An 18,839-nucleotide genomic window follows, 5' to 3' on the forward strand; every position below is an offset into this window, starting at 1 on the left:
TTAACGAAAAAATAAATAATATAATAAAAAACTGACAAATGCGAACACACAAAAACTTGTATGAAGCCGTCTCACGCGTGTGACCAAACAAATTTTATACTTGCCGAATTCAAGCCTTAAAACACTTATTTCAAGACTTAAAAAGCCAAATCTAACACTTAATAACCATACACCAAACCCCAATCTTTCTTCTCAGAAGACTTAATTTAATTTTTTAGCTATGGACTTCAATCTCTAAAACACACATTTCATCACTTAAAATGCCAATTCTAACGTTAAAACCCCTTCTCCAACGTTTAATTTAATAATTTATTAATCTACTTCAACTGTAAAATATTTATTTCAAAACTTATAATGTGTATTTCAATGGTTGATATATGCGACCGTCTCGCAAGAGATTTGCTAGGCGAACAACTTAAAAAAATTGAGAATAGTTAATAATCTCCAAACACAAATAAAAATGGCGCCAGAATAATTCACAATTTTCAATTTCAGAAACCCTTCCAATTTCGGAAAATCGCTACTGCGAACTGCAACTACAATGTCGAAATCCACGCTCTTCATCGCCGTCCAATGCTGCGAGTGCTCCACCATGCAGGCATCTTACTCTCTCTCTCTCTCTCCTTGTCTCTCAATCTTTCAATCCTCAATCTTCTTCCATCTTTATCAATTGAAATTTTTGCGATAATTGAGATTTCTGTAAGCAGGTGAAGCAGCAGAAAAAGAGCAGCAGTAAATGGAATTGTGTAATCTGCAATCAAAAGCAATCTGTTACCAAGATCTACGCTCAAAGTTATCAAGCTAAGGATATCCGAAAAGTCGTTCAATCCTTTAACATGTCTCGCAAATTTCATGATGAAATGCAGCAACCGGAACAGGAACAATCTCCTAATGGTGGTGATTCGGAGATTGAGGAGATTACGGTCAAACGACGTACTGATTGGAGCGAGTTTATGGAAGATGATAATATTTCAGAACCTCATTATTTGAAATCAAAATTAGGTTGGCTAATTTTTAATTGATTTAATAATTTATTTTAAAATTTCTATCTAATTTAGATTTCAATTTTAGTTAACAATGCAGAGAATAATATGGATGCCGAGCCAAGAGGTTTGAATTTAAAATTTTTAATATTCATCTAAATTTTCTCTACAATATTTGTTTGAAATTTAGTTAACAATACAGAGAAAAATATAGTACCGGAGCCAAGAGTTGTCACTGAGCTTCCTGAGGATTTAATGTTTAAGAAACCGAAATTGAAGGGTAAATTTGGTGGTGGTTCCTTTGGCATTGATAAAAATCATTGTTACAAGCCAATTGTTTCAAAAAGAGGTAACCGAAATTGACAAATGATCAATTGCTTGTGTATTATATATTTCTATAATTTCAATTTTTGAGATATTTACACACTGCTAAAGTAATTTCAGCGATTCTTCTGATTTGAGCAGGAATTTCAACAAAAATCATCATGAAAACTCAGCAAAGCACTTCGAATCCAAGATCTGGATCAGTATGTGATGAATGCATGGTGGATGACAATGATCTTATCAGAGGTAACAGGGAACAGTGTGAGCAACAGCAACGAGACACGGGTTCAATAATGAGGATCAAAGGTGCAGCTAGACATTTAGAGCAGTGGCGGCAGCAGCAGCTACAGCACACGAATATGTGCAAGGAAGTGAAGCAACCAGGTGCCTCCAAATGGAGTAAGTACATGACAGAACATGAAGATGTTGATAATATTGACAAAGGGTTGAGACCTGCTTTTGCTGATGATTTCAGATTGATGCGTGGTTATAAACTTGAAAAGGAAGGTATTGATCAACCTGTTGAGGAAGATATCCACCCAGATTTCTTGTAGTTCCTAAGTGCAAAATCGATATATCGGTGAAAATTTCTTCCCATTTTCAGAGATTTTGATAACTTGCTATACTCTGATTCATACTTTGGTTATTAGTTTCAATAAAGGGCCTTTGAATTGCATTTGAAAATTGAAAGTCAATTGGTTCTAAATATGATATTTCTAGTACTCTAAAATCAGATCATCAATTATATGAGATACAGAAAAAATCAGCATTTTAGGACAAGTAATTTGACTGTGCATCTAACAGTATTATTTGACACTGCATCATGAATAAGCTTTACTGTTCCGTATGCGAGAGCGAGCTACTCTGATCACAAACTTCAGGATTTAAGGTAGCTGAACGAAGAACTTTCAGGGCCTCGTCAACTTTCATTTTGAGAGAATCTGGAAACTCAATCAGATGTAGTACTTCTGTTTGATCCATCTCAAGCAGCATGCCAGTGATTTTTCTTGCATTTTCAGGCGCAATTTGCTCCACCAGTGGATATAGTTGTTCTCCGAGCATCTGTTAGTGTCTTAATGTTATTGTGATTTATGAGCAATAATACAATATAAAAGAATCACTGAAGGGGAAAACAGAAAAAGTTCAAGGTAAGGCTATATTTGCAAAATTGAGTGAGCAGAAACAGATTCTAATCAATGGTGTCACAATCCACTCTGAAAGAGTTGGGTAAGTTTTTCATTATGGCCGTGAACACAATAAAATGTGTGTTTGAGTATGTTCTATAAAGTTGTTTCTACCGAGTGTGTTTGTAAAATGACTTTTTTGTTGGTTTTTGATTTGTCTTTTAGAGTCGGTCAAATAGTAAAAAGTGTTAAGTAAATGGTTTTGAGTCAAAATCAACTAACTAGTTTTTACCAAACATCTTCGCAAGAGCCAGCTGAAACGGCTAACAAATAAGTCAATTCTCGATAATTCCTGCTAGTCAAACTAGCCAACTATTTCCCGATGAGTCCCAATATATTATTCCAAGTAAATATCATAACTTATAACATGTGTGGCTAGAAACTATACCATGCATTGGCTGTTAGGAGATGCAACAGGCTGGGCGGAAGCAAGTGCAGACACAGACTGTGGACCAGATCTTGCAACATCAACAGCAGTCGAGGGCATTGGCATCATTAGTCTCACCTGCTCTTGATGAAGCACAGATGGATCATAACAATTTCTTGCGTTAGACATAAATTGCGAATTCTGCGCACCACTGTGCTGCTGCTGGAGCTGACCATTACTGCTTCTCCTATCACGTAAATGCAACCCAAGTTGTCCTTGCCTTTGAAAGGAAAAAGGCATCATAAAGTTTGGGGTAACTCCTGGACGAATCCTTGATATAATCGAATGTTGTTGGTCTCCATACCTTGCATAATGAGGGGGAAGCATACCTGGAGCACCTTGGCCAAAAAATAGCCGTTGAGGAGCAGCCGTATGTTCTCCAGGATATAAACCATGCATCCCAATAGGTAATTGTGTCACCCCTCCCTGTAGTCGAGCTTGAGAAAAGTGAGCCTGCATATAGATCAGTTCAAGTAGGCCTTGCTTGAGCAAAGGTCAAGACAATCAAACTAAAAGTAACTGCTAAATCAACAACAATCCTAGCCATTATAATGTAAATAGATGGCAAGCCTAAAAATTTACCTATAGGAATCATCAAAATTGACTATGATAATTACACGTAAAAAATTCAGTGTGAGTTCCTTTCATCTTGGGACCTAGGCACCTTCAAGCCCTTACATAGGTCTCCCACTTATTGTGTACGTAATCTATGATAAATTTGGGCTTGTACTTAACCAACATAAGAGAAGAGGTGACTGCACACAAACCCAATGAGGTTTCATCCTAAAACTAATTAGTATTTAGAGAATTAACTCATAAAGTATATATGTTAGCAAGGTGACCGCACACAAACCCAATGAGGTTTCATCTGATGTGGGATCACATGTAGGTGTTTTTTCAACAAGCTAAAGCAAGGTTTTGATTCGAATAATTTGAAGTATATACTTATATTATATTCTAATGATGTGTGCATTAGCAAGACATTCATTAACATTGTTCGGTAAACCCCATTTACCTGCAATTTTACTTTCCGTTCTTCTTTGCGTTGGGCAATAGCAACATATATAGGCTTGTTTGCAATCATTTTACCATTCATTTCACTTAACTGCAATGAGATAAAATCTATTAAACCATCCAACTTTTGCCATTAAATAAAGTTTATTGGAAAGGTTAAAATAATTTACTGCTCGATTTGCTTCTTCTGGAGTTGAAAAAGCTACAAAACCATAACCCTTGCTAACTCCTTGAGGATTAACCATGACCTACGAAACAATGCATGTTATGTTACTTAAATGTAATGTCATTGAATCAACTCAATCAAAAACTTAAGCTAATAATTGAAGTTTAAAGATATGTTATATACTTTATTAGACTCTTTCGTATAAAAGCTTTTTGGTCTAGAAGTATGGATACAATACTAGTTTTCGCATACACGACTTTTATATTCCACTTGAAAGTCAGAGGTGTATAATATTCTAATACGTGACCTTTTGTCATATTGACTTTTGATACTATATCAATAAATTAATTTAGCCAAAAGATTAAGTTTATGGTTGAAACTCTAAGATATGTTATATATACTTTAATATCCAGTCATAAAACTTTAACCATCAATTTAAGTTGTTTAAGTTGATTCTTTCATATGTAACAATCCATGTATACCGTTAACTTAAAAATACCTTGCAAGATGTTATAGTTCCAAACTCAGAAAACAATTCTTCCAAATTTTCTTCATTTATGCTATCGTCAAGATTTTTCAAATATAGATTAGCCGCTTGTAACTTTTCATAATGACTAAGCCTTTTTTGTTCGAACTTAGCCTTCAACTCTGCTTCTCTTTCCGCTTTCTTTTGAGCCCTCCCTACGTACAAAACCTTGTCATCATGAATAGTTCCATTTAATTTTTCAATAGCTTTCGCTGCATTTTTATCACTTTCAAAGTTAACGAAACCAAAGCATTTCGACTTCTCATTTGTATCCTTCATCACAACAGCACTAGTAATAGAACCATAAGAACCAAATATACGTTTGATATCTTCATCAGTAAACAATTCAGGTAGATTTTTCACATACACATTAGTAAATTTAGACGATCCATTAACTCCATATCTTTCTTCACGTCGAATGAAACGTCCAACAAAAATTTCCTTGTCCTTTAACACCATGCCATTCAAACTATTAATGGCATTTTTTGCATCATTTTCTTGATCAAATTGCACAAAACCATACCCTTTTGAGCTACCATTTTCATTAAGGGCAACTTTGCAAGAAAGTATAGTGCCAAAAGTAGCAAAAAGGTCATACAATGCTTTGTTATCAATGGAGGAGTCTAAGTTTTTGATAAAAACGTTAGCATGTCCAATTTTTCTAAGATAAGGATCCCTATGAGAATACATAATCCGAATTAGTCTTCCGTTGATAGGCGTAAAATTTAGACGCTCCATGGCAATTGCAGCTGCACAAACAAATTCCAATTAAAAGCATGCATGCACAATTTTTAAAAAAATTATTCGAGAATAGACCCGAGAAAATCTACAAGTAAGGAGAAATTAAAAATTTAATCAAATGGTAAGAATTCAAAGCTCAAGGGTGAAAGAGATAACTTTTGTTTGGCAAACAACTGTTAGCTGAAATTGTAGATTGTATGACAGGTAAAAAGTATTGGCCGAAAAGCAACTGTTTAAGCTAGCTGTTTAAGCCTGTTGTTATGGAGAAGTTTGGTAAAAAAATTTGTTTGTAATCGACTGATTATTAAAGAAAAAGTTGACAAAAAGCCACAAAATTGATAAAAAAAAAACTAAAAGGCTACCATGAGTAGCTTTCCTTTTTATTTTTGCTTAAAAGCTAGCTTTTCATCTGACTTAAAATCCATTTACCAAATTTTTTTATGATTTTTTGATTAACTAAAATGTCAAAAGCCAAAAATTAACCTTAAAACCAATATAAAAAACTACAAACATCCAAATCCTCAATCAATAGGCTAAATTTTCAAGTATATATTTTAAAAAAAAAAACAATTTTGGTGCTAGTAGTGAGCCCTCTCATTTGTGGCCTAAAGTGAGATATATTATAATTATTATAAAAAAATAAAGTAATAAAAATTAAGAGCAGTAAAAATTCAATAGGTAGGGTTTATATTTTAAAAGAAAAGGTTGAAACTGATGGAATTTGAAAAAGTGAATCGCATAAATAGTCGTACAACAACCTTACAACTTCAAAATTAACATGTGCTAACGTTTTATGTGTAATAAGGTCACGGTGGAACAATTTGATAAACCTCGGGATTACCGTGTGGATTTTTTAAAAGTTTTGGTTACCACGTGAAAAACCCAAAACCTCAGAATTACCACGTGAAATTTTTCTTAAAAATATTTTTTAATTTCATTTAAAAAAGATCAAGTCAAATTTAGATTGTTGGAAATTTGTGAATTTAGTTTTTAATCCAACATTTCAATGAAGATAATTATGGTGAAATATTCCTTTTAATTAGATTCCCTTAAATGGCATTGCAATTATAACCCTTTAAATGGGATATTAACATTGCATTCATCAACAATGTTCAACACCTTAAATGTCATTAAAAATACAACTAGTCGTTTTATTAAAATTAATGTCTATTCTTACTTTATATTTTTCTTTATGAGTCAACCCCATTAAAAGTATTCTTTCAAAGAAACCGCCTCTTATAAAAATTTGTATTAAAAATATAATAGACACGGCTAAATCTTTATGCTATATGAACCCGTACTCTACGATGAAATGGTATTAAAAAAACTGCTCTTTTCTCTTATATTCTCTAAGAAATTGAGCATTATTTTATAGTAATATATTGTGCAAACTATTAATTTTATGAAAGACTATTTTATTCTGAAAACTCAATTTGTAGTACTGTAAAAATATTCTAACAGGGTGACATAGTCTATGACTCAGCTAAAATTAGATAAAAGTATTTAGTTATATATTTACAATTATAAATATTTTAATTAAAGTTATAGGTATATATATATTAATTATAAATAGTAATACAGAGTGTAACACTTGCACATAATTATATTTTTATAACAAAAATTAGATTTAAATAATTATTATTTTCAAAATAAAAAAATAAATTTTATGATATCATCAATGAATACTATAAATAAGATAACAAATAAATAAATCATCAATTTAATTTATTTTATTACAAATAGATAGATAATGTGATTGAATTATGATGATGTATTGTAAATAGTTGGATGATATGGTTAAATACTTAAATGTCACATTACGAATAGATTTATGAATATCAACTTACGCAACAAACAAAACATAAATTGCAACAACATCAAATGCCACATAAAAATACAACATAAATATAAACACAAATACTACAAAATAATACTTCATCTATTTCTTTTTGTTTGTCCATTTTACTTTTTCACGTATTTCAAAGTAAATTTTGAGTTTCGATATCTCATAGTACGCATAATAAAAATTGTAAAAATTATATATTAAAATTCGTTGCATCAAGAAGAATCTAACAAGATCTTATATGAATATATTTTGTGTTGAATATATACTTTAAAAATTAAATTTAAATTTCTCTCTTATAAAATGAAAAAACTTAAAGTGGACAAACAAAAAAAACAGATGAAATATTAAATAAAAAAAATATTTCTTTCTGAATAAAAGAGGAGATAAAAAAAACAAACCATCTTGAGAATTAAAGAAATTGACATAGGCATATGAAAGGGAAGAATGTTGAATAAGATCTCTACAAAGTTTAATAGAGGCAATTGGAGCAACTTGACTAAATACATCAAACAATTGATTTTCATTGACATTGGCATCTAAATCCCCAACATAGAGTGTCAATTTTCCAATTAATCCATCACTATTATTTGTTGTAGATGTCATATATTGTTGTGTAACCTCCATTAAATTTCTATAAACAAGAAGGAATTTTTATAGGATTAAAGTGAAAAAACTTAGATCAAAGAAGAATAAAAAGTGAGGGTTTGAAGAATAAACAAGTTAGAGGTATAAGTGGAGTATGTGTGGTTATTTTTAGGTAATAATGTCTTATGGATCCTTCTTGTTGGGATCTCAATTTTCATTTTTTGTAAATGGGATTGTTTTATATTCTTTTATTAGATGATAGGCTGAGAAAAAATAACGAGTATTTAAAAATTGAATTTATAATTTTACTTTGAAAAGTGATATATATGCTCTTTAATTAAATAAATCTCGATATTTCAAATAAGAAGAGAAAGTGAGAATTTGATATTCCCTCTGTTTTCTTTTGTTAGTCTACTTTAAGCAAAGGACAAAGAAATTTAAATTGAATTTTCGAAATATATAGAAGATAAAAACCTTATTTGATTTTTAATATATAATAATATATAATTTTGTATGATCCATACTCAGAGAGAGTAGGACAACAAAAGGTAACGGGAGAGTAGATCATCTGCTCGTAGTTGATCAATTACGATCTATTAATTAATTTAAAAATTGATCATAATTGTTAGATTAATCCAGTAAAATAATTTTAATTAATGGTTGAAATGATTGATGGTCCAAAATTAATCCTAAGCTAAACCTATCTAGCTCATAAATAAGGTTTTGATCAATGACTAATTAAACATTATTTAATGTATGATCAAATTGGTGAGATTTTTAAGAAAGTTAAATATATACAAGACTCACAAATTGATATAATTTAAAATATAATACTTAAAACTCATTTGAACATCTTAAACTTTCCAAATGTACAAATTGAATGAGATATAATACTAACTCCTATTCAATCATTAGTCTCACTTGTCAAGATAACATTTTAACCCTTAATATCTCTAATCGCTCTTAATTAAAAATTATAAAAAGTTGATATTAATAATTCTTGTATTGGGACGAACCAAACAAGATCCCATTTAGCTATGTTTTAACTTATAGATTAAAAATAAAATACAAGTTAAGAGTGATAAATAAATAATGATAAATAAATAATGACAAAAAATAAATGATACTAATGGAAAGAGTAAGAGGGAGTAATTATTTATAAAAGCTCCAATAATTATTTTTTATTTAAATTAAAATTAGCAAATAGCTACTTATTTGATGTTTGTTGTCTTTACAAATTGTTAAAGGAAAGGTTTTTTTTTAAAAAAATGTTACAATCTAACTTAGTCGGAGGTTTGAGAATCCGAGTCCGAGTAAAGTTAGAGGACATGAAATCCGAATCGGAGGTGGAGGTGAAAAAAGTTTAACTAATATTCTAAGCAAAGTCGAAGCATGCATAATCTTATGAATAATATAATTTTCTAGACATATTTAATTTGATCACATTTTTTATTATAGTTTTTTTTTAATCAAGTACCCACTAAAAAGTGGAAAATAAAAAAGTACAAACACTTCAAAATGATTATATTGAAATTGTGTTGATTCTTTCATGATTTGTTAGTGTAAACCTACTATTTAAGCTTTGGATGACTTGAGTCTAGTAGCATTAATTACACATTTACACTACAATAGATATTAGGTATGATATGAGAATATCTTGTCTCAGTTTGAAAGTAAATATCATTTTTCAGATAAGCTTTTAAATTTGATTTTCACTTAATCTTCTTTTTCTCTCACCTATCCAATAATAAAAAAAGAAAATATTTGATCTAATACGATTGTTGTGAAATTAAGTACGAGACAATGACCACATCGAGAGCATAACTAGATATACTTAGATAAAGAATCTGCACTTGTCATAATTACATTAAATTTTTTTGGCCACAAAATTTAAAAGTGTAACCAACAAATATTCAATTTGTTTGTTTCTATTAATGTTAACCAAAATAGTTTTCAACAAATACATAAAAATATCATATGTCAAATATATAAACAAATATTCAATTTGTTTGTTTCTATTAATGTTAAGCAAAATAGTTTTCAACAAATACATAAAAATATCATACGTCAAATATATATTCAAATCAATGGGCAATGATAAATTTACCTCAAATATTAATTATAATAATCCATATAAATATATACAAAGATATTTCTCGAAATTTGCCCTTAATGGATGACAAAGTTAAGAGTCTTACTCAATTTGTCCGAATTAATTTATTTTAGTTTTTAATCCTTTCTATAAATTATACTACTATTTATATTTTTGGCCATATCTTATACTTTGTATGTAATAATCATCTATGCAAATAACCCATATTTTCATCTTATCAATGCATTACTTTACAATAAAATATAGGAGTACCTTTTTATAAATTTTAAAAAAATTAGTTCTGAATAATCTTATTTATTCTCCATCTGCTATGAATAATTTTTTTTTTTTATTTTTTATTTTTTATTTCTTAATAATCCAATATTTGTATATTTTTTATGACATCATCTGTTGTCGCATTTTAACCGGCTATTGTAGGTACCTATAGCCGTTACGCTCACTTATTTTTCCTCATTATGTTTCTTCGTTAGTCCTACCTATATACCTTTTTGTGGTAAATACCCATAGTAGTCGGTTAAAATGTGACAAGGAAAGCTGTCAGCGATAAATATATAAATATTAAATTATTTAAAAACAATCGTTAATAGAAATTATTCACAATAGACGAATAATATGTGAAATTATTGAGGAAAATTAATTTCAGTAAATTTTATTTATTTTTATCCTTATTTGTAATTGATGCGATTTCTTTAGATAAATGGATTGTGAACCTAGGGTTTAGTTCCACCACATAAATACGCACTCCTCCTTTAATTTGTTCTCTGTAGAAGCCGCATCAGAGAAACTCTCGAGTTCTTCCGATCTCTCTCGCTTCCATCAGATTATCGCAAGTTAGAGTAAGGAAACAATGGGAGTATACACCTTTGTGTGCAAGAAATCTGGCGATGAATGGACCGCTAAGCAGTACTCTGGCGATCTAGAAGCTTCTGCTGATTGCACCTTTTCTCTTCAAAGGAAACTCGTTCAAACCGCTCTTAGTTCTGGCGATTCTGGCTCTATTCAATCTTCTTTCTCTTACATCACTCCTTCCTCTGCGGTTGCTCAGGTTTGTCTTTTTAATTTCGTTTTTTAGGGTTTTTTTGTGCTTCTTGCTCATTTCAATTCAGATTTCTGGTTTTTGTCCCCTTTAAATTGTTTATAATGGAATCCTTTAATGGATTATTGTGCGCTATGGAATTTAATCAAAGAGTTGAGGAACTTTTGGTTAAATATGAATTGATGTTAGGGATGAAACTACTACGTAATATTGATCTGGTTTCTATCCAACCAATCTGATTTTGGTCTTGCCCATACTTGGCTAATCACGGCCCGATTGCAGGAAAACCCAATTTGAGTTTGACTTACCTAATGCTCATTACCTTTCGGCCATCGATTAATTCTATTGTATAGGAGTATGTAGGAGTACAGGGATACTGCAAAAATACATATCAGTTTATCGAGGCAGTGTTATACATTTTCTAAAAATTTGGGTCCAAAACCAGCCCTAATTTAGGCGGTCTTGTGCAATTACATATTTTGCATATGGTTGGTTCCACCGCCATATGTTCAAATCATATCTTTCAATTTTTAAAATTTTGGGTAAGGATCATAAAGCAAAAAAACGGTCATAAAACAGGTGGCGTACACTGATGCAACATTGTTTTTGCGCTATTCATGTGTAGAACTAATTTATTGGTTCATGTAGCCATTACCAATATTTTGTGATTAAGGTTTTGTTATCATTGTTATCGGAAAATAAAGGCAAGGGAAAAGGAAAACTGATTTTTGTAGGCGAGGAGAATTGAACTAACTTTCATAATGTGGAAGAGAAAACATTTAACAACTTGTTTAACCCGTGATTCTCATATATCTATTATTAGTTTCTAGATTTTCGATGACAGAGAAAAAAGTTATGAAGAGTTTACTTATATGTTACTGGCTTACTGCATCAGTTTTCTCAAAACCTGTTATTGGTTATTTTTCAACTCAATGCCTTGGACATATTCCAGGTAATCATTGGTGGAGCTGTTGCTGCCGCATACGTAGGTGGTGGAGCAGCAGCTGCAGATCTGGCTGGTGGAGCAGCTGCTGCAGAGCCTGCCAAGGAAGAGAAAAAGCCTGAGAAGGAAGAAAGTGAGGATGAAGATATGGGTTTCTCACTGTTTGATTAGTGTGTTACTATCATCATGGCATGATTTGGTCTCATTTTTGGCTTGTTAATTGATAGGATTTTGTGTAGAACTTGAGATAATACCAGACATATAAAGTTATTGTGTTGGAAGTTGGAACTGGTGAATGCCATTCTTTTCAAAATAGTACTGTAATGTCTAAAATTTTGGTGTGAATTCTTGTTTTTTGTTTTCCTAGTTGAGATTTCTGGTTAAAATTTATGTCATGCCTTCAATGTGATTGTCATGCTGAGTTTAATGGGCATATATTGTCTCAACTCAGTGGCTTTAGTTGCTTCAAATTGGTCAATTGTTTCATTATTATCGATTATAATCATATATAGTGTATCCTGCTTATAGAAATTATAATGAGTTATGTGGAGCGATGAAAGATGATAAACTATACTCTTAGAGGAGGATGCAACTAAAGAGTCTCTCGAATTGAGAAAAACCCGTTAAGAAAAGCAAAGAACCGAGTGTTTCAAACAAAGTTGAAGACTCTACATAAACTATTCAAGAAACCTACCATTAGACTTCCACTTGGGCTACGACTTTGGCTTGGTGATGAGGATTAATTTTTTCGGTTAGTTTGGTTTGGTTTAAATTTTTCCTTAGTTATATCAAATTCAAAGTTGGCTAGGGAAGTTTTCAAGGATAAGGAAGTTTGCCTTGATATACTTGAACGGGCCACCTATGGCTCGAACCAATATAGGGATGCTCAACGAGACAAAGTTTCAATATCGAGCAAACCTGTGCTTTTGTGCATTATTTCATTTACCCCTTTGTCTATGCATACTAGCCAATGTTGGACGTTGTAATTAAGCCAAGCCAAGCAAAAGGTTTTGAGCTTCATGTGTGTCTCAATTCTCCATCATTTTTAATTTGTAATTCTCTCTGTATGCTTATCTTTCACCTCTTATATTATCTTCAAGTTTGTAATACTTTCATTGTATTATTGTTTATCATTTATTTTTAGTTTAGAGAAAGACTTTTGACGCCCTTGTGAGGAGGGTAAAAAGCATTATAGTAGAGGGTAAGAGGAGTCGAGGAAGACTCAAGGAAACTTGGGATGAGCAAATAAAAGTTGACTTGTATAAGTTAAATCTCTTTGAGGGCCTGACTAGAGATATGGGTAGTTAGAGGCGCCATATCCATGTTTTAGACTACTGATGTCCTCTTAAATTATCTTTTGGTGTTCTTACCCTCTTGCTTCTCTCGTTTCTTTATTAGTTTTTTTGTTTTCTTTTTCGTAGTTGGTTCTACTTATTTATTTTATTTATAGGCATTTAATTTATCTTTCCCGTGTAGTTACGTCTCTTTATCTTTCTCGAGCCGGGGGACTCGTTTGGCAGCGCTTTTCATTATGGGTATGAGTTGCCGCCGTCCTTCCCTCCCCAGACTCTTTCCATAGTTTTTCTATGAGCGGAATACACTGGGTAAGATGATGATGATTTTTTTTATTTCACTTTTTATTTTAATTTCATTTAACTTTGTATATTTCTAACCATTTCATCTTCTAACCACTTGGTGAAAGCTTATATTCTCACAGTTTATATTAATTAGATTATTTTGATTAATATTTGAACGTGTTTCGGAGTGAAAGCACCTCATACAACAATTTGTATTTATCTTTTGATCCATGTTCATGTGGGAAATTTTGAAGAAAATAAGCTTATTTGGGAAAAAAAACTCCCAAAATAAGCTTTCCAAAATAAGAGCCTTCCAATCCAATGTTCGGATTTGGTTGTGTTTGTTGTTGCTATTTGCGGACGATTACTTAAACCGAGTTAAAAAAGTCAGTCAAGTAATCGTCCGCTCTTACTACGAGGGGGCAATTGGATTGACTTTTGTTGACTGTCGTTGACTTTGAATGTTAGTAACAACTGATGATTGTTTTCCCATATACCTTAATCTAAGCTTTTATTCGTATATGGTATGTTATTACTAACAGTAGGCGATTCTTTGTTTGACTTTTGTTGATTCAGTTTAAGTAATAGCTAGCTGTTAGTAACAACGAACACAACTAAACCTTAGTATTAGACTAAAAGGCACTTATTTTGGAAAATAAATTTTCCTAAAGCTTATTTTAAATTTTTTTTTTTCTAAATAAGCTTATTTTCTTCAAATTTTTCTTCCCGTGGCGTAGGTTGGCGCTAGTAAGGATATGAAGCCCAATTAACCATGGTCGATCAAGCCCACTTAGACGCTATGGAGCGCTAGTAAGAATTTGTGATACTTTATTTCATGGGGCTTAAAATCTAATTGACTAATGTTCATAACAAATTCTTATGAGATATGAGACGGTCTTATGAGGTGAGTCTCATATAAAAATTAAATTGCCTAACGAATACAAATTATTAGCATATGAATTTTTTATTTTGAACTCATTTTATCAAGAAACGGTCTTTTACAAATGTAGTTCAATGTTTATTTATTATCAAATTTCTATAGAAAGAATACCTTTTTTTTTGAGTTATCTTTCTACAAATCGCTTTTATTGAATTTTTTAAAAGAATAGAATTTCTTGAACTAAATTTTATAAAGATTTTTGAGAAATAAAAAATATTAAAGTTCATTTGTTTTTTTTACTTGCATCAAATTAAGTTTGTATTGTTTATTATTTTATGATATTTTATATATTGTGACTATTACATGAGAAAAAAATAGTCCTGTGGAATTTTATTTTATTTGTCTCGTCGCATATTTTCATAATATCAAGTTTTTATAATTTTAAGTTGTGTATAACTCTAGATATAAACAATTCGTCAAACACATATGACTGCGTAAAGGTGTTCGGTTTCAAGTAAAAAGCCGGAGGAAATATATTGTTTGGACTTTGGTCCATTGACTAATAAAAAGTAGTACATAATAAGTTTGTGTCTTTAACTTTTATTTATTATTATTTTTTTACTTTGTTTGAAACTTAAGATTCTTATAATATGTAATTAAACTAAATTAACAATAATGTAAACTAATATTGAATGTCTCATAATTTATGAAGCCCAGTAATACACTTTCTATATGCCCATAGCCCTGTTCCATCCATAGAGTAAGAATATACAATAATATTAATTAAGGAAAATTATAAAAAATAATTCTAATTAATGCCCATTAATTCAAAATAATGCTCATATGACTTGTGACCTGATAAATCGGTTAATAATTTTTATTTTTAAAATTGGAATATACAGAAATAAGTTTTTGTTTCTTTTAAAACTCTACTATCATAAGTAATTTTTTATCCACATTTATTTTGAAAAGAACTCTATACTAGAAATTATTTTGAAAATATCCAATAATAAGGTTTATTTTAAGCTAATGTACAAAATAATTTTATTCTTATAAAATTATTAGTACAAGAATAATAATAATCATAACAATTAAGAATAAGGAATATCATTGACTACTTCCTCCATCATCTAACACAAAAGTACCATAAACTATCATGTATCATGTTGGTAGATGTAGGCAACCTAACAAAATGTACATACATGGATTCTTTCCCTGCACATGTAATGCTTCCTAAATTCCTTTTTTTTGGCTCTATCTCATTTTATATATTCCCACCGATTCTAATTAAATGTTTTATTTGATTTTTTACCTTTGTCGATGTATTATTTCAATCCTAAAAATTATAAAGAATTTAATATCAATAAAATTTACATTAAAACGAATCGAATAAGATTTCACTGTACTAATATGTTAACTTATATATTGATAATAAAATACAAATTAAAAGTGATCGATGAATAATATATAAAAAAAAAATTACAATGAATGATTAGATGACCATCTAAATCTGATTATATAGTTTGTAACTTAGTATAATTGCAACCGTCTTGATCATAGGCCATCGTACTATTATTAGTCGTTCATGCATGGTTGAACCATAGGTGTGTTTGACATACCTTTTTTGGTTGATTTTTAATTACTTAAACAAGTAAAAAATATTTGATTATTGGTTTTTAAGCATACTAAAAAGTTGATTATTAGGATAAAATAAAAATGTTACTATTAAATAGCCAACGACTAAATTAAATCAAACATTTCTATAACAATAGATGACTCAAAGTTATCAAATAAGTCTATACTTTTGGTCGATCAAATTAACTAAATACTCCGGCCAACAACCATCTACACATTATTTGAGGTATAATAAGAGTGTCAAGTAAAAATTCTTTATTTGATATGATAATTTATGAATTGTATATTTTAATTAGTGATTTGGGGTTTTCTCTTTTACCATTGAGACATGAGTTCAAATCTCACCATAGAAATAAAAGATTAATTTTCTCTCTTCTATTCTGTAGAAAATTAGAGATTATCAATATCCACTGAATTTATATCCATAACTACCCAATGGGACAGATGTATATAAATCTAAAATTGTACTAGCCCGACATCCTTAATATTAAATGAACACAAATTCTTAAATGTGACAGTTTTATGGTGAAACTAATTTTATTGGGCTGATTTATAAACATTAAGTTTATTAAAGTAATAATCACTTATAATTTTAAAGTGATCAATTAAAGAAATACATTTCATAATGAGACTATCTCATAGAAGACTACGAGTTGTTAAATGGAAATCTATATTTAATCTTTTGCTTGACATCTGGGAGGACATGTGTTGGTGGTATGCAGTTAATTAACATAATGATAGTTTCTATAATGATTAATATATTATTTAATATACTCGTATTATGTATACATAATTTTAAAGTAAATAATAAGACAAGATTAAATTATGAATTACGAGTTAGATTCAATATTTATGGTGGTAATATGAAGACAAAACACAGCTTTCAGCAATGTTAATTTAATTTATGATCGTCAGTACGCATGGATTGAAGATAATGATCATCATTAAATATTTATGATTAGAGATTAAATGACGCACCACCATTGGATGCATATCAACCACTTTTTTCTCTTTGAATTCATCCTAAATTGCTTAATGATTCTTTTCACCAATTACAAAGATTTACATTAATTTTATTACTCTATCATTCTTCCCTACTACTTTTTTTTTTTCTGATTGCACTTTTCTTTATGGATATGTAATATAATATCGTCTTCCTTTTCTCCCCATATTCTAATTATAATTTTCTATAAGTGAAATATAATAAGTAAGATGATGATGATGATGATAATTACTTTCTCTGTTCTATAAAAATCATCTCATTAGTAATTTTTAATTTTTTTTATTGGACCGTAATTTTAAATTTATAAAGGGGAGAAAAAAGTACTCTCACTAATTCAAATCAAATGTCCCATTTAAAATTTGTACAAATATTAAGACATGAACACAATGAAAAGGTGTTGCATCCACAAATTAGGATGAAACCACAATTAAAAGATTTTCCACAATTAAAACTGTCCCATGTACAAAGGAGGGTACCACAACAAAATGCGTCCATATAAATAAAAAAAAATTATTATTTAAAAATAAAAATGAGTCAATTAATTAAGGTGAATTAGCCTAAAAAAAAAATAAAACACTAATATTAAATTGAAAGAAACACTTTTTTCATTTTGAAATACTTACACAACTAACATATTATGTGAGAAAATATTATTATCATTAGCAAGTTTAATAAAACAGGGAAAGTATAAAATATTTGATCATTAAAAAGGAAATGGGCCCACTATTGAGATAGTATTGACTTTGATTAGATGAATCAAGTGTTGAGATGGGAGTTATAAATGGTTTTGAGAATCCAAAGACAAGAAAAAGAGGGAGACAAGAGTATCAATAACACTATTACGTGGCACCATTTGCAACTGTTTGAGATTAACCCCTAATAATAACTAATAATTAAATAAGTCAAACTATTACTATTAATTAATTAATTAATTAATTATTAGTGAAAAAGATGATCCATTTTCATTTTCTAACTACAGTTTTCTGATTAACAGATCATCACTAATTTTCAGGTATTCTTCTCAGAGCTTCAACTGATCATCTCTAGCTTAATTCGATCATTAATCATTTCACATCACTCCATCAGGTTTTTCATTTTCTTTATGCTTTTATTTTTTTTAATTTAAATAAGTTTTAGCTGAATTCTTTCTATTTTTTGAGAAATTCTTGTAAATGCTCCATTGATTTAAATTCTTTTAATCTCTTCTATTCTTTAATCACATAAACAACTACGCTAGCTTAAGTTGGTATTAGATGTACTTTGATTAATGGTAAACTGCCTTATATCAAACACTTTAATGCTTGCAAACAGAGCCATTTCTGACCATAGGTAAGGACTATGGTAAATATTTGCCTGAAGTTTAGAGTTAGAAAGGGTCTGACATATAAAAATTTTTTAATTAATAAAGTAGACACTTAAAAATTTTCAATTTATGATTAATTATTTTGTCAATTAAAAAGTATATGACATATCTATATTTATAATGATAATTATGATATATAGGGTTCGTCTCTGTTATTTTTCTAAACACTGGTCAAAGTTCAAATCGACCCTCCACAAAAAAGGTCTATTTTTTTTAGTTTGTTTAGGGCAATGCTTGCAAATGGTCTTGTTTTATTAATGCACCTTCAAACTATAATTACGACATTTCTTGGGCATCTTGGTTCATCGCTTCCACTCTTGTTTGGGCTCCCTAACATGGTGGACTAGGATAAGCATTTAGATTGACCGATTTAGGAAATTAAACCAGGGGCGGGGCAAAAATTTAAAAAGCTTTTGAAGATTCTGTATTATTTTAAAAATTATGATATTTTTCTAATAATTTTGTATCTTTAAATATTAAATATATACTATTT

The 18,839-nt window shown here is 30.0% G+C and overlaps 3 protein-coding genes across 6 annotated transcripts; 2 read left to right on the forward strand and 1 right to left on the reverse strand.

The window, feature by feature from the left end:
* The first annotated feature begins 451 nt into the window (after positions 1–451).
* On the forward strand, positions 452–2,063 carry LOC130810095 (uncharacterized). Of its 4 annotated transcripts, XM_057676045.1 has the most exons (6): positions 452–598; positions 708–1,002; positions 1,072–1,110; positions 1,186–1,332; positions 1,449–1,706; positions 1,783–2,063. In XM_057676045.1, the coding sequence occupies exons 1-6, from the start codon at positions 542–544 to the stop codon at positions 1,785–1,787; spliced, it is 801 nt and encodes a 266-aa protein (XP_057532028.1). In that variant the 5' UTR covers positions 452–541; the 3' UTR covers positions 1,788–2,063. The 4 variants fall into 4 exon arrangements, with proteins under 4 accessions (XP_057532028.1, XP_057532025.1, XP_057532026.1 ...); XM_057676042.1 differs by having other exon boundaries at positions 1,449–2,063; XM_057676043.1 differs by having other exon boundaries at positions 1,198–1,332; positions 1,449–2,063.
* Positions 2,064–2,115: 52 nt separating this feature from the next.
* LOC130810094 (polyadenylate-binding protein 5) lies at positions 2,116–5,373 on the reverse strand. Its single transcript, XM_057676041.1, has 5 exons — positions 4,598–5,373; positions 4,103–4,180; positions 3,934–4,023; positions 2,880–3,371; positions 2,116–2,369 (listed from the first exon to the last, which is right to left on the reverse strand). Exons 1-5 carry the CDS (start codon positions 5,360–5,362, stop codon positions 2,142–2,144), a joined length of 1,653 nt encoding a protein of 550 aa, XP_057532024.1. The 5' UTR covers positions 5,363–5,373; the 3' UTR covers positions 2,116–2,141.
* A 5,252-nt stretch (positions 5,374–10,625) lies between these two features.
* On the forward strand, positions 10,626–12,283 carry LOC130810097 (60S acidic ribosomal protein P3-like). Its single transcript, XM_057676046.1, has 2 exons — positions 10,626–10,954; positions 11,898–12,283. Exons 1-2 carry the CDS (start codon positions 10,757–10,759, stop codon positions 12,057–12,059), a joined length of 360 nt encoding a protein of 119 aa, XP_057532029.1. The 5' UTR covers positions 10,626–10,756; the 3' UTR covers positions 12,060–12,283.
* Positions 12,284–18,839: the final 6,556 nt, after the last annotated feature.

This window comes from Amaranthus tricolor, chromosome 4 (genome assembly GCF_026212465.1).
Source record: "Amaranthus tricolor cultivar Red isolate AtriRed21 chromosome 4, ASM2621246v1, whole genome shotgun sequence".
Classification (NCBI taxonomy): domain Eukaryota; kingdom Viridiplantae; phylum Streptophyta; class Magnoliopsida; order Caryophyllales; family Amaranthaceae; genus Amaranthus; species Amaranthus tricolor.